Source organism: Pteropus vampyrus, unplaced genomic scaffold (assembly GCF_000151845.1).
Source record: "Pteropus vampyrus isolate Shadow unplaced genomic scaffold, Pvam_2.0 Scaffold117, whole genome shotgun sequence".
Taxonomy (NCBI): domain Eukaryota; kingdom Metazoa; phylum Chordata; class Mammalia; order Chiroptera; family Pteropodidae; genus Pteropus; species Pteropus vampyrus.
Window position 1 is genome coordinate 195,174 of NW_011888898.1, and position 15,060 is coordinate 210,233.

A 15,060-nucleotide genomic window follows, 5' to 3' on the forward strand; every position below is an offset into this window, starting at 1 on the left:
TCTGTATAGCTTCCTCATCTGTAACACTTGTGTAGTCTTCCATTGAATGAATGTACCATAATTTGTTTACCCACAACCCTATTAATGACATTTGGCTGGTTTCCAAATATTTGTTATTGCCTCATTTCAGTGAATAACCTCATATATTTGTTATTTCACACATGTGCGAATTGAGGTTTTTGCGTTAACTCTTAGACATGAAATCACTGCCTAAAAGAATATATTCTTTTTTTAAACGTTGGTAGATAATGCCAAAATTTCAGCCCTCTATCAAAACTGAATTAATTTACTCTCCGATCAGCAATGTCTGAGAGAGTGCCTGCTTCTAACCCTAGCCTCCCAACCAAATTTTCTTAAACGTTTGGATTTCTTCACTTTCGATTTTTTTTCATAACTTCTGCATTTTAAGTCGAAGTTACCAAAAAAACCTCTCAATCTAAAATTATCAAATGCTTTGATGTGTTTTCTTCTAGTATTTTTATCTATAAGGTTGAATTGTGACAAGTTAATTTTTTTCCAGATATAACCCTGTTGTCCTACATCTTTTATGAAAAATTCCTTCTTCACTTTGATAAATCTGAGGCATCCTCTTTATCACACACTACATTCCCATATGTCTTTGGGTAAAATGTGTCATATGTAGATGGTGACAAAAATGGGCACTCTGTCTCTCTCTCTACACACACACACACACACACACACACACACACACACACACACACACACACTAGGGAACAAGAATAGAGAGACAAGGGAAATTTAAATAAGAAAATCTTTGGCGAGAAGGTAGTATTTGAGTAAACATCTGAGAAAAGGAAGACGACGAGACAATGCAACACAGCGCTTCAGAAAAGCTTCTTTCCTCTGAAATCATTTGGGCCTGGGGTCAAATCCAAGTTCCTCTCTATGACCATAAAGCAAGTTATTTATTCTTTTCACACATCAATTTATTCATCAGTAAAAATTAGATCTTTTTAGCTAGCTTAGCGTTGAGCCTGACACATAAAGCTTAGTCGTTTTTATTATTACTATGGTTATTTTTCCTTCTCATGACACATTCTCCAAAGAATTCATTTCATGGCTGTGAAATATTCCATCATGTGGTCATAGATAAATGTTACATGTTAATACCACATGCTGCTTTATTTATCTATTACAGACTTTTTCATAAGTATTTATTCTTACTCTTCCAGCACTACTCTATCATGCTTTTTTAGAACTTTTTAATCTTAAAATCATTGTGCATTCACATAGTTGGTGTTTGCTGAGAAGGGCAGTTATCGTCTGAAAGTTTCACGTTGCTAGACTGGTTCTTTTCGAGTCCCTGGGTTGGGAGAACGGGCTTCATGAGAAGATTTTTTTTTTTTTTTTGTCAGCACCCGTTGGTATTTTCAGGTTGCCAGCCTCTTCAGCTCCAAGTCTAGGACCCTTGTGGCAAAAAAGAGAAGCCAGGAACTTCGCCACCATGTTTTCCCCTGGGCCCCCAGCTGGTCTGCCTTCTCCTCTCCTTTCAAAGTCTTCTGTGTTTGCTTTCTACATAATGTTGGGGATCTTCCATTGTGCTTAGTGAAGGAATAAGGAAGAGTTTGTCGTCTCCATCTTCCTGGAAGTGGAAATCTTATGTTCTTTTTTTAAAACCCAATCTAAGGACAAAAATGTCTTTCCAGAAAAGGGTTCAAGTTCAAGCTGTGGATTTTGATTTGAAAAAAAATAAAACTCTCACTCAGACCACCTGCTTTGCACGGGGCCAGCAGGTCTCGTCACCCCTCGGTTGTTGTCCAGGTCTTGAGACACTGCCGCCTCTGCGAGATCGTGGAAGTGGAGGGCCCATCTTCGGGCGGCTGGGGCAGAGGAGAAGGCTGGAGGCACGTCTACTCGTAGAGTCTGTCAAACCGTGTCTCCCCCAGTGAGAGTGCTCCCCCTGGGTGAAGAAGGCCACCTGGCCCATTTGCTTTCCCCATCTACGTGGCCACGTGACATTCTAGCCGCTCATTTCCTTTTCAGTTGACTTCACTGTATTCCGTGTCATTCCCAGGAACTTCGATCAATGTGCTCTGTGTGTTTAGCCCTGGGATCTCAGAGAAGAATCAGTGTCTCTTGCTCCCGTTAGGAAACACCCAGTCTGCGCACAGGGGGCCTCAGACGCAGACCCTTCCATCCACCGTGGTGAGCGCTGGGACGCCAGCCCACAGGCTGTGCGACCAGACCGTCTCAGAGCAGCCGACGCAGTGTAGAGGTCAGGGGACCCTCCAGAATAGATGCTTCCCTGCACCCCACACCCACACAACCTCTTAGAGGACTTTGCCCACAGTCTAAAGTAGCAGCACCCTGGTCACCCTGTGTTTGTTCCTTCATCTTCAGTGTCTTCCTTGCAACCTTCACCGCCTGAGTCACATGTCACATTTACTGGTTTATTTGTATCTAGAGGGAGCGGGCAAATCAGCTCTTCCTCCTCTACCCACCTCCAGACCAAGCTCCGCACTGCAAATCCACAGTCCCCGGATGTGTTCTACGTATCACCTGCCACCCCTACCAGTGAACCAAACAGCTTTTCAGATCCCAAGAGGGCCTTCCTAATGAAAGTGTCCATGTTTTTGCAGGAATATTTATGACGTTATAAAATGTGCCTACTTCTTGACCCAGAAATTTCACTTTAGGGAATTTACCCAAAGGAAATATAGATACGCATAATGGATTAAAAATATAAGTGTGGAGTGTTCATTTTATACTGCTTATAACATCCTAGATGTAAAATTATAATCACCATAAATGCCCATCAATAAGGATATTAGATAATAAATAATGTCACACGCACACAGAATACTGCTTGGGACATGAAGGATGATGCAGATCTAGCTGTGTGGCGACGAGAAGCTGTCTAAGCTATTTCGTTATGTGAAAAAAAAATGAGTTGATGCAGATAGCACCATCCCACTTGTATAAAATTTATTTACATCCATTCATCTTTTAAGTAGTCAAATAGTACATATTTATTGAATGGCTGCTGTGGGCCTCCCTGCCCTAGAGAAAAAGCAGTGAGCAAAGTCAAGGTAACCTCTGTCTTTGTCAAGCTTACAGTCAAGTGCAAGCATGAGGAAAGGAACAGATACTGAGCATGTAAAGAAAAATGTTGTAATAGCTAAGACGGGAAAGGACAAGGGACAATGGTAGAGATGATAACGAGGGCCGGAGAGGTGACACTTAAGACTTGAATGATGAATGGAAATTACCCATGGGCAGACAGAGGGGAAGAATGTGCCAGACAGGAAGACTTGAGGTTGAAACTAGCTTGCGGTGTGTGTTTGTGAAACTCAAAGAAAGCTGACCAGAGAGAATGAAGGGAAGGAAAGAGCGCCTGCCACACAGGGGTTAGGGACAGAGACATGAGCCAGACCCTGTATAAGAGTTTGGACCTGACTCCACAGGCCATAGGAAGGTCTTTGGAGGGTGATAAGAAAGGGAAGAATGGGGTCTGCTGAGTAAATAATGGCTTGAAGGGACCAAGGGCACAAGCAGACAGGGCAACGGGGCCATCGGAGTCACGAGGTGGAGAGATGGCCATGGCTGGTCCAGGGAGGTGGGAGTGGAGATGGGAAAAGGGAGACAGGTCCAGAATGCATTCTACACCTGGGTCAGTTAGAGGAGAAAAATCAGTCCCTATACTACCTTCTTTGTACTGATAAACAACCAGATCCTAACAAAATAATTATTATTTTAAAATATAAATACGTTTTTTTAGTTGGTATGTGTCACCATTGTGGAGATTGTGGAGAATCTAGTGGACACGTCTCTGGGGACCACGTACGAATCGTTAGGCTAGGAGACCACAAAGATGGAGACCCACCGGCATCATAACACCCTCTTTGCAGAATTGGTAGAAAAGGGTTTTTGTTTGGAATGCAACGTGCACTGCTGTGTTTGTTACCCTCTGGCTCCAAACAATGTCTCTCCAACTGACTGCAAATGCTGAATATGTTAGAAAGAGGGTGAGGGGAGGAAGAGTGACTCTCATAAGCGCCTGATTGTTCCACATGCCCGTGGGCAGAAGAAGTATGGCTGGAATTAAGGGGTAAGGGAGAAGGGGACGCGAAGCAAAAATATTGCTTTGAGAGTCTACATTCAACAAGTGGCAACTGTGAAAAACTCTCTTTTGCTCCTAGGACATAGTTGAAGGCAAGGGCAAAGGACAGGAAGTCACACCCGTGAGTTGCTCCGTCCCGGGGGACTCTGAAGAACTGGAGATTGCAAAGGAGGACCCCCAGACAACAGATATAACAGAGAATAATAACTCCATCATGAGCTTCTTTAAAACGCTGGTGAGCAGTTACCTTCATTTTTTTTCCTCGATTCCATTGCTCAAATGTTTTGTTATTCTAAGAATAATGTTAGTGTCGTCGTTCTGAATGGGTGTCATCGTGATGCAGCTGGGACACTGGAGAACAGCGACAAGATATGTTTTGTAAGGGGATTGTGTTGCCTCAGGCTTTCAGGGAGGGAGACTCCAGAGATGGGAACTGTGAAATGAACAGGGGGTACCCGAACTGTGTAACGTGAGCTGTGTCCTGATGGAGCTCTATTGCAATTGAATGGTCATTGATCATAAAACGAATTGGAGAATCCCTCCTCTAGCTGTCGACCTGTTGAAGCAGCTTTGCCATTCACATGGCAAATGAAACGGTGGAAACCACTTTCTATCTAGTTCCATCGAAGTCTACCATTTGAACTGGACGGAGGCCGAGACCCATGTCTTGCACTGCCTGTTCATCTCTGACTCCTCAGGACAGAGCCCACGGCCGGGCACATGCCAGACATTCAGAAATGGGCTGGCGAATGAACGTGTCATTAAGCAGACAGCTCCAAGTGTGGTCGGGCTCTTCCAAAGGCCAAAACTAACTTCAAAACATAAAACCAAAAAAGACGATAGAATGTGCCACAAAGAGCAAAGGTTTGTTCATTTGTTTGGGTTAGTGGCAGAATTGATGGAAGGTCTGTGGCCTTCCAGGAGACAATTTTGAGTGTGGTGAAACTCTTGGTGAATATAAGATCTGATGAATTTCATTATAAAATATTGATTTTTGTTAACTTTTGTATACCTGGGTATACCAGAAGTCTGTGAATTTCTACTGTACTAAATGGACTTCTCATAATATTTTTTACATGTATAGTGAACTGGACCACCCTAAAAAAACTATATATCTATGAAATAAAATCATCCTAAAGAGCTATGATTTTTACCATTTGTTTTTCTCAAATTTTTAAGGTTTCACCTAACAAAGCTGAAACGAAAAAAGATCTGGAAGATACGGTAGGTAATTTGAAGTGTGTTTATATTTGGGTTTTTATAGAGAATTGGATTTGGATTTGTATCTGCTCCATTGTTTCTTGAATTTTTATGCATGTGTATATATACATATGTACATATATCCATATTTGTTTGGCAATTTGATCGTGCTGTTAGATTGTCTTTAAAATGTTTCATTTATGTCAATGGTATTTGGGTGGGAATTTTAGAGGGAAGCTTGAAACATTTGCCAATGCTGGCTAAATAATGTCACAATAACCAATTTCTTATGCAGAATAAGAACAGAACAGTAATAATATATGTCATCCTAGTCTTTTTAGTTGTATGTACAAAGACAAGGGAAAATAGTAAAAATTAGCTCCTGGAAATGAGGAAGAGGTAAGACTCCATTTAAAGTAGAAGAAAAGGCTGCTATATTTTTGGGTTTTTTAAAAATATGTTCTTTGTTTTTCATGTAATTTGAAAAAAAAATAAATCTTCACTTCAAAGGCAATTATTTGAAGAAGCGAAAGGGTCACCAGTGGACACTTGCCAAGTGAAGAAACATGTAGAGGAGTTAGGATGCCCTAGAGAGCCTAATGTCTTCTCTGTCGTCTTGGAAATTCAGCCAATTCCTTTCAAAATAAATTTTGTTTGGAACGACTAATTTCTAGAGATGTTTTCCCTTTACACTTGACAGACTGATTACCTCTAGTAAAACACATAGTTTAAGTTTCACAGGAATCGTGAGGAAAGTTTAACTTGGTGACGGATAAGTGTCTTGTGTCCTTCTTTTATTAACTTCAAGTGCTTTGAAAGACACTGGCTTGGCCAGCCTCATACATCTGCTCCCCATATTTAAAGGGGCTAAGCTGTGAAAAGGATCCTGCAATTTGTCTCAGAAGACCTGCACTTGAGCGCTGGTTCTGCTACGTGATAGTAGGACCAGCGCTCAAGTACAGGTCTTCTGAGACAAATTGCGTAATCCTAACCGGTCTGAACCCAACGTCCACATCTCTAATATTTGGACAATAAAAGTTCTATCTCCCCGACCCAGGGTTGAATGGAGGTGTGACGATGCCTGGTAGACCACAGAGCTCTCTTTTCAGAGCTCCCTACTTCCATACACACTGCAAGACAGACTGAACACCATCATTACATTTGTACTGTATTGATCGGTTCCCCTAACATTCTTTTTTCTCTTTTATTGAAGAAACCTATGTCTGAGGCATCTACACATTTTCTTATAAAATTATTCGTTTGCTACAAGGCAGCTAGGGTCAAGTTCAGTGAATGGTTGGGTCCAGTGGTTTTTCGGTTTCGGTGTTGTGTTTTGCATTGTTTGAGGCCACATAGTCAGCACAATAGGCTATAAATAGTGGAATATGTGGGTGTGTTGGGTGGCTCCCCAAGTGACCTGATGCTCTCACGCCCTTCAGCTGCTCATACACCAACACTCTGCCTCCACCCAGAATGTGGTCCCAGCCGAATGGGCTGAGCTGATAAAATCTCATTGCCCAGAGCGCTGAGGGGTCACCGCTGGTGGAGCTAGGTCTCAGAAGAGGGTTTTGTGAACGTAGGTGGTCCATGATACCCACAAACAGACCTCTTTCTATAAACGCGGTTCTCATACTTCACCTTTTAACATCTTTTCTACCGAAGTTCTTAGAGTCACGCTTTTGAAACGTCTGTACTGTTTGTCCATCTTCCCATTTGGCCCTGGGCAATTTTTAGCCACTACGCATTCCTCACAAAATTCCCTGCCATTTGTAACTTGAGTCAACAATTCTGAATGGCTGTGGCTGGGCTATTTCAGTTCCAATCTCACTCTACTTTGGCTCCGTGGACTGGCTCATACTAGAAATTTCTTTTGCCTGGGAGATCTGCCCATCTAGTAGTCAGTTGAAATTTTTGTGGATGAAGTGAGTAAATATTTGCTTCCCTGAAGTTTCTAAAACTGAATAAAAGGCAATCGGTTTGAGAATTAAAGTCACTCAGTGGTAGCATATGCTTCGACTCCAGGGTAGAAAAATCAATCGTTTGTCTTCATATTTTTTTATCGTCCATGTGACAATACCACTTAGGTATTTACAAGTATCAAGTAGGGACTGTGTTATCTTTTTGATTTTTTTAGATTTCTCACCTGGCTATTTTATGTCTTACAGACAGAGTTCAAATGTTCTGTCATTGTCTTTACAAATGGATTTGTGTTAATCTGGGTGATTTAAATCGGTCGCCGTGTTGAAAATCCATGTGTACTTGAAATGGACCGTGAAAATGCTCCTTAGCAAATCATCTTTGACAGTTTAAAAAAGATAAACATTCATGTGCTGTCTTGTAGTTGGGGGATGGGGTGATATACCAACGGTTAATTGCCAAGGTGTTTTAACGCACTTTAAAACAACTGGAAAAAAAAATAGATTTTGTTTAAAAACAAAGTACTAAGCTGTGACTGCTGTTGCCCGCAAGGCATCCAAAACAGAAAGCGTGTGTGATGGACAAGCTGGGCAGAAGACCTCCGAGGTCCAGGCTGAAGGAAACAAGAAAAAGCCCCTGCATAGCCCCAGGCTAGGGCTCACCTTTAGGAAATTCTTTAGGCATAAGGTCTGTATCTTCCAAACTAGGGGGCAGGGGAGTGGGGAAGAACCCTGGTCTTCACCACGTGATGTACGTGTGGTTCCACATCGACCCAACTGAGCTTCTGTGAAGACAGAGCCTTGAGTGGCGGGGATCTTTAAATGGGGGTGAATGATTCTGTGAATCACATTTTAGTAATTTTTTAAAAAGTTCTTTATAGTTATAAACAGATTAGTTTCTTCCTAGTGTGGACCAGGGTTCTGAAATTACTCTTCTAACCCAGTGTTTCCCAAATGTTGAAAATATACACACGGCCTTCGTCATTTTTGTCATATATTTTTATTATTTACTTGATATTTTTATATTGGCGTGAACCCATTTCCTACTTAAAATTATCTTTAATATCTTCAAAAGAAACTTTAATATTACATCCTACATAGAAAATCAGAGTCAACATAAGAGGAAGGTAACTATTAATATAGCCAATAAAAAAATATATATTACATTCTAGTTACCTGTTTGTTAAGCTCTGAATCTAAGGCCCTTTCTAGCTTTATGAAAAGGCAATTAGACAGCAGTAGAGAAATGTTAAAGATATACCAGCAGCAGACCAAGACTCCCCTCAAATATTCTTAGAAGGATTAAATGAGTTAAAAAAGAAAAAGCATTGTCACTATTTGATTGTGATTTAATGTAATATCTCTGTACAATGTAAAATCATCCCTGAATCAATCAATGGTATGCTTTCTACACTTTGGGAAATACTATTCTAACCTCGAGATAACAATTTTATCTTTCTGTGGTCTGTTACATTCATTCCCAGTATTAACTAAGCTTATACTGATCCCATATAAAAACCCATGCAGAACAAAACAATGCATAAAGGCAGAGAGAGCCCTATCTCCATGTCCCTGGAGAAGAGAACACAGGAGTCAGTTTGGACGATTTCATTCTTCTAATGTCTAAGAAGACACCAGTGTTTGTCTGAAGCCATCAGTTAAAAAGACCCCTGCATTGGGCCAGCATGCTTGGAAATGTGTCTAAAATATCAACCATTCTTCACTAAGTTGAATGAACTTATTAAAAAGACTTCCCCAGCTGGATGTGATAGTCTCGGGATTGTGTATGCAAATCAAAGCTCCCTAGAAATCTCTCATGGGTGAATCTATATTGGCATAAACAAATGATGTTATGAAGCCACCCTTCAATTTCCATACAAGCTTCTTTTGTTCTGTAAAGGGAGAAAGGGGTCGATATTGCAATGGGGGGAGAGAAAACTAAAAAGCGAAACCACTGTACGTGAAAGACAGTTTGATAACTGCTAGTGAAACATGGCATGGACCTCATACAAAGGAACCTAGCTGAACTCCCTCTTGGAGCTGCTGTGAGCAGGAGGCCTTGAAAGTTTAAGTAGTGTGTGACTCTCTGCAGCCCTGGATCTGCATTTCATTATGACATTCATTTCACACACAGAATCTCCCCGACCCTTACCTTAAGTTCATTATTCCTAAGTTCATTATTCCTAAGTAAGACATCCCAAGTTCATTATTCCTAAGACATCCCAAATCATTAGCCTTACATCTTGCCACTGAGTTGCATCCGGGGTAGGATGGGATTCAGTAACTACGGGAAAGATGGAGAGGATCCTCTTTCTGGGGTTCTGTCATACAGACACAGGACTGTTGGGTTTTGCCCTGAGTTACATTCAGTCTATTTTTCACACGAAAGTAGAGTAAGGGGACAATTCCCATATGTTCTTACTCCTCATTCATGTAACAGTTTGGATCTCATTGTCTTACCCCCGTACCTAGGACAGATGCTGTCAATGAACCTGTGGTATGATTATAGGAGGTGTGATTCTCCTTCTCCTTGATTTCATTGTAATCTAGGACAGAGAAGAAATCCAAGCAAATAGGAGGATAAAATATCATCTAGTTTTACTCTAAAAAAAACACACACAATGGTTATCGATTCTGGCTAACGCCTAGGTTCATTTCTGTACGTCTCAGTTTTCCTCCCTATAAAGGGAATTTTCTTAGTTTAAGGAAGTGGAGAAGCCTGGAGTTAATAAACAAAATGAGTTAATTGTTATAAATAATGAGGGTGTCAGCTTTCCTTTGCTGAATCGGAATCCTTTTTTCTTGGCTGCCTCACAGGCAATGCCTCCAAATCAAATTTTTTCACACGTGCTTCCAACATCGGACATGACAACTTATACACAAGGCAGGGCATTGTTTTTAGAACATGTCTGCCATGCCCAGAAATGCCCCCTCCCCACTGAGGTTTTCCTGATGCCCACCCTCGCTGTAAGGCGGCTGAAATATTAGCAGCTCGCTCACGAGATTCATAAACCTGCCATACGTTCATTGTTTTTTGGTTCTTGGTGTGATCTTTACATCGTACTAACACTTTTCCTCTCCCACATCCAAATGTGAAAACAAGATGAATGTTTATTGTGGAAAAGGCAAAGAAGGTCATTTGAAAGGCAATCTCCAAATCTAATATCTTAGAATGTCACAGGTAGGGTTGCCATATAAAATGCAGGCACTCAGTTAAATTCAAATTTCAGACAAATAGCAAATGATTTTTAATGTGACTATAACTATATCCCAGGCAATATTTAGGACCTATTTATGCTATTAAAAAAAAAATGTTATTCTTTGTTGATCTGAAATTCAAATTTAACAGAGCATCCTGTATTCTCATGGTTATTTGCTAAATCTAGCAAATATCCATGAGACAGAGTCCAAAAGATACCAAGAGATTTTATATTTTTAGTTTCCTTGGTTATGCAGACAAAGAGTATTAATTCAGTCGATGCTGGCAGAATGCCATGTGGGGCACTTTGGGAAGTAAGGAGATAGGTAGGCAGGGAGGGAAAAGACTAATGGTAGTCTACAACATCTAACACAGCAGATGCATCTGAGCATGTACTGTAGCCGTTTGGGAGGGTCATAGATCATGTTCATGTCTGATTCTTGTTCATAACAGCCCCTGAATTCAGATTTCAGCTCTGCCACCCCCTCCCCGCCCCCCTCCGCCCCGTGAGTGTGAGTGAGGGCAAGTTATTTAACCACCTAGGACCAAAATTTCCCTAACTGTAAAATGGACATGACAATTAGTTTCTTCCTCATAGGATCGTAATTAGAACATACAATTGCTTAGAACAGTGCCCGGCACTGCTACCTTTTACTGTTATTATTAAGTCAATAATTAAAAGTCGGAAATTAGGTCTTGAAGAGGTGACTGTGGTCCAAGGGTCTAGGCAGGGAGAGAGGAGGCAGAGAGGGGACAAAGGCAAGTGACAAAATCAGCCAGGCCTGAGGCGTGGTAGGGATTTAGTAAACCGGATCTGTCCCAGAGAAATTCTAGAACTCCGGAATCTGGGGGGCTTTTCTTGTAACCCCGATGTGGCTTTGGCTGAGTAGGCTGAGCACATAGGAAGGGACAGCCATCAGCTGAGCAGATGCACAGGCATCTAACGTGTAGAAAGCCAAGCAACAGATTTTAAAGCAAAACAGCATGGGATCATTAAGCAATAGAGCATCTACAGTAGTGACATTGCAGGATTGATGATTGGCTCAAACCAGCCCCTTTCTTAGAAATGGAAATAAGGTCAGCCCCACTTCTCCAGGTTCTTCAGCTGAAACGGATCCCTGAGCAATGGGGGTTCTCCCAGGAAAGCAGGAGGGGAGGTCCATGTTGGGGAGGTGGCCGCACTTGGCCAGCCCCTAATCTTTCTGCTTCCGTCCCATTCCTCACGAGCTTGCCCAAGGCCTTTAGAGCATGCTGTAGCCTGTGCGTGGAGCATCCTTCCTCCTTCTCCAGCTAATTTCCGGTCACCCTCAGACCGTAGCACATCACCTCTTTCTCAGTAAAGCCTTCCCCGATTGTCATGACCGGATCTAATTTCCTGGTTCAGCTTTTTCTTTTAAATACAATTCCTCCTCTCCTCCCCCCACCCCCCATAGCACTTATCACAGTTGAAATTATACAATTTTGTGGAATTATTTGATTAGTATCTTTCTCTCCATGAGGACACGTACCTTAGTCCTCATCAAGGAAGGGACTCGATGCATTTTTTATGAATAAATGAATAAATAATACTTTCTCATATTTTCTGAAGAAGAAAGCCAACTACTTGCTGGAGGCTACTTCCCCTTTAATCAGTCCTCTTTAATTTAATTACTATTTAAAGCTAAGACCCAAGACCGATTGGGCATGTGTAAACACAGAACTTCATGAGCTCAGCCTTTTTGAGTTCACTGTTTATAAAATGCAGAGGTTATTTTAAATCAAGGCATTTGTACCCTTTTAAATGGAACTGGGGTTATTCCAGGATCAACTACCACAAAAATAATTTCTATATTTTGGCCATTTAGCTCCTGATTTAAATTTAGAATATGTTCAATAAATGACTCCCCTTTAGTGTTCAAAAAACTCAGCACAGAAAATATTGTTTCTTTCATCATATAGTAAAATTTATGTTATTTGCCAGCACCCTTTGGAGAGGCGACACGCTGTGTGGAAAAAACACTAAGTAGAAACTGGAAGTCCAGACCCAAGGCCACACTGTGGCCCTTGATTGATGTTAGGCTCCAGTTTTCCCATTCAAGAAAATTCAGGCATTGGACCAGGTGGTCACTAAGACCCTTTCCGACATAAAAAAAAATACTATGATACTTCCTATATTTTTTCAAAACCCAATTTTAACGCCAAAATTTTTTTTTTTCCAGAAAATGTAGTCAAAGATCTGACATCCCTTGAATTTAAAGGGTTAGTGTCATAAGTTCCTGGAGCAAAAACCATAACATGAAGACACTTCAGATGAAGAGGTCAGGTCAGATGAACCACGTGGAAAAATGTTAATGCCAATATTCACTCATGTTGAGAGAAACGTAGACTATAATTCTCCTGACTTTCCCTTCATCCCATGACTCAGGCGGTGGCAGAGCAAAGGAAGAAACAGCCCAGCCATCGAAGAAGTAAATATCCTAGAATAAGACCTCAAAGTGGCCACTCAGAAGGAAAGGGAAAGAGAGAGAGAAGGTGGGAGAGAGGGAAAGGGAGGGCAGAGAGAGAGAGTGAAAAAGAGAGGGGGAGAGAAGATGGCGGGGAGAGAAGGAGGGAAAGAGAAAGAAATGGGGCCGAATGCATAACATTCGAAGTTTTAAGTCAAGCGCAATCTACCAATGACATCTAAGTTAGACGGAGAGGCTGCTTCTAAAAGTAAAGGATGGGGTTTGTAGCGGCTCTTCTGACTCGATAACCCTTCGCTGAGCTCCAGTCTAGCTTTATAGCCTAGGTGAGTGATCACCAAGGTAGAGTGTGGGAAGAAAATGTGAAAACTCTATTTTAACTTATATTTATTTTAGCCCTTGTTTAATTCTGAATTTGGAGTAGTAAAACAATACGTCTATATAATAGAAGCAAATACGCGTATGTGGGAGATTCGTATTCAAGATGTTTTACCGATGAGAGCATGACCAAAATCATGGAAGACTAATGACCTTGGTATGAATTAACATTCTAACAGCAAAGTACCTCTTATGATCACCTTGATTCCTAATGAGTTACTTACATAAATATAAGTCATGGTTCTATAGATCTTTTTTTTCCAAGAGGAAAAATATCTCGATTTTTTCCAAGATTGTAACACAAATCTATATTCATAGTAGAATATTTGGAAAGTACAGAAAATTATGAAGAAGAAAATTAGCATGCATAACCCCAGCCCATGTGTATATATTTTAAAAAAAATAAGAGATCTTTCACTTCTGAAATCCAGAGATCATTTTGAGTTTGTTTAACTCTGTAGGGTGCTGAAAAGTCACCTGTCACTTCAACAGACCTCAAGTCAGACAAAGCCAACTTCGTACCCCAGGAGACCCAAGGGGCAGCCAAGAATCCTACAGCCGCAGAAACAGCGAAGGAAGGAGCCAAGGAAAAGGGAGGACCCACCTCTCTGCCTCTGAGCAAACTATTCTGGAAAAAGGTAAGTCCTACTTTCAAGATGTGGAGAGGATGGGGGGCTAGACGACTTAAGAAATTATTTCTATGAGGCCAACCGATGTACCCAACAATGCATAGAGTTGTTTTCTTTTTCCTTCTCCAAAATGACTCAACCCGCTATTGAGTCGAAGGCTTCTAATTTACTCCTGGGAAGAACGAAATGCCTGACATGTTACAAACACGTGTTTCATGGGAAAGAAAAGGAAATGAACAACTAGAATTTCTCATTCTTGGAATTGCTCCGGTTCATGACAGAGCCCTGTGGCATTTCACGATCTCATTTTCTTTCCTAAATCATTTAGTATTTATTCCTCCCAATTTCCTTTGAGCGTCCTCACCCTGGAGTGATGAACCACTACCAGACTATCTCTGTTTCCCCAGCCAGATCTGATCAGTCACTAGAGCCACTAAATTTCACTCTCCCTTTGGAAAACCGAGGTGTCCACCAGTTCACCACCGGGGCAAGCACATAACGCACTCTGCAGTAGGAAAATTCAAACCACCGACTGATTTCTTCCCCTCTAGAATTAAGGTGGGGTGCGAGGAAATGGTTTGGGTGGGGCCGAGTGATTCTGAGAGCCATTCCTTGGTCATCATTGCTGAGTAAACCCCAGCTGCCACCCATGTTCAAAACTCTCGCCTGTATTAAATGTGGCCAAAAAATGAACAAGGAGTCAGGGGTGAGGCAGCACAGGGTCATTTTATAGAGCTGGAAAAATCCAATTTAGAAATTTCATAAAAATCCATGCCAGTTGGCACACAAAGCCAGGCAGGTGATAAACACTGTTGCCACTGGGTTGTTTGAGTTTATTCTCGTGTCCAGAATCCAGCTGGATTTCTGAAACTCTTTCCTGTGTGTTTCTTGTTGTATGAAGATCTTTCTTCTGGATTCTACCCAGAGCACAAACTCCAATACTTAATGAAAACTTTGAATGATGTCATTTGACTTTCTGTTTGAATTCTCTTTTCTCACCAACCACCGTTTACTTATCTTTAAAAATCTTTTACCGGCGACATAATGTATAAAACAGTTCACTGTCAAGTGAGTGACATTCGTATGTGGGTGTCTATGGAGACGATGAGTTAGGTGACCATGGAAATGAGTTAGATGACCATGGAGATGAGTTAGGTGACTCACATTCAAACATCTTTATTTAAATCATCAAGTATATAAATTTTTTAAAAGTGTA

At 41.3% G+C, this 15,060-nt stretch overlaps 1 protein-coding gene across 1 annotated transcript in view; it reads left to right on the forward strand.

Annotated features, from left to right (window-relative positions):
• Positions 1-15,060, forward strand: part of BCAS1 (breast carcinoma amplified sequence 1) — a 79,610-nt gene that overhangs the window by 39,558 nt on the left and 24,992 nt on the right. Inside the window, exons 5-7 of the mRNA XM_023534088.1 lie at positions 4,161-4,316; positions 5,261-5,305; positions 13,677-13,853. Of these exons, the coding sequence (XP_023389856.1) occupies positions 4,161-4,316; positions 5,261-5,305; positions 13,677-13,853 (378 nt within the window). The remainder of the gene's footprint in view (positions 1-4,160; positions 4,317-5,260; positions 5,306-13,676; positions 13,854-15,060) is intronic.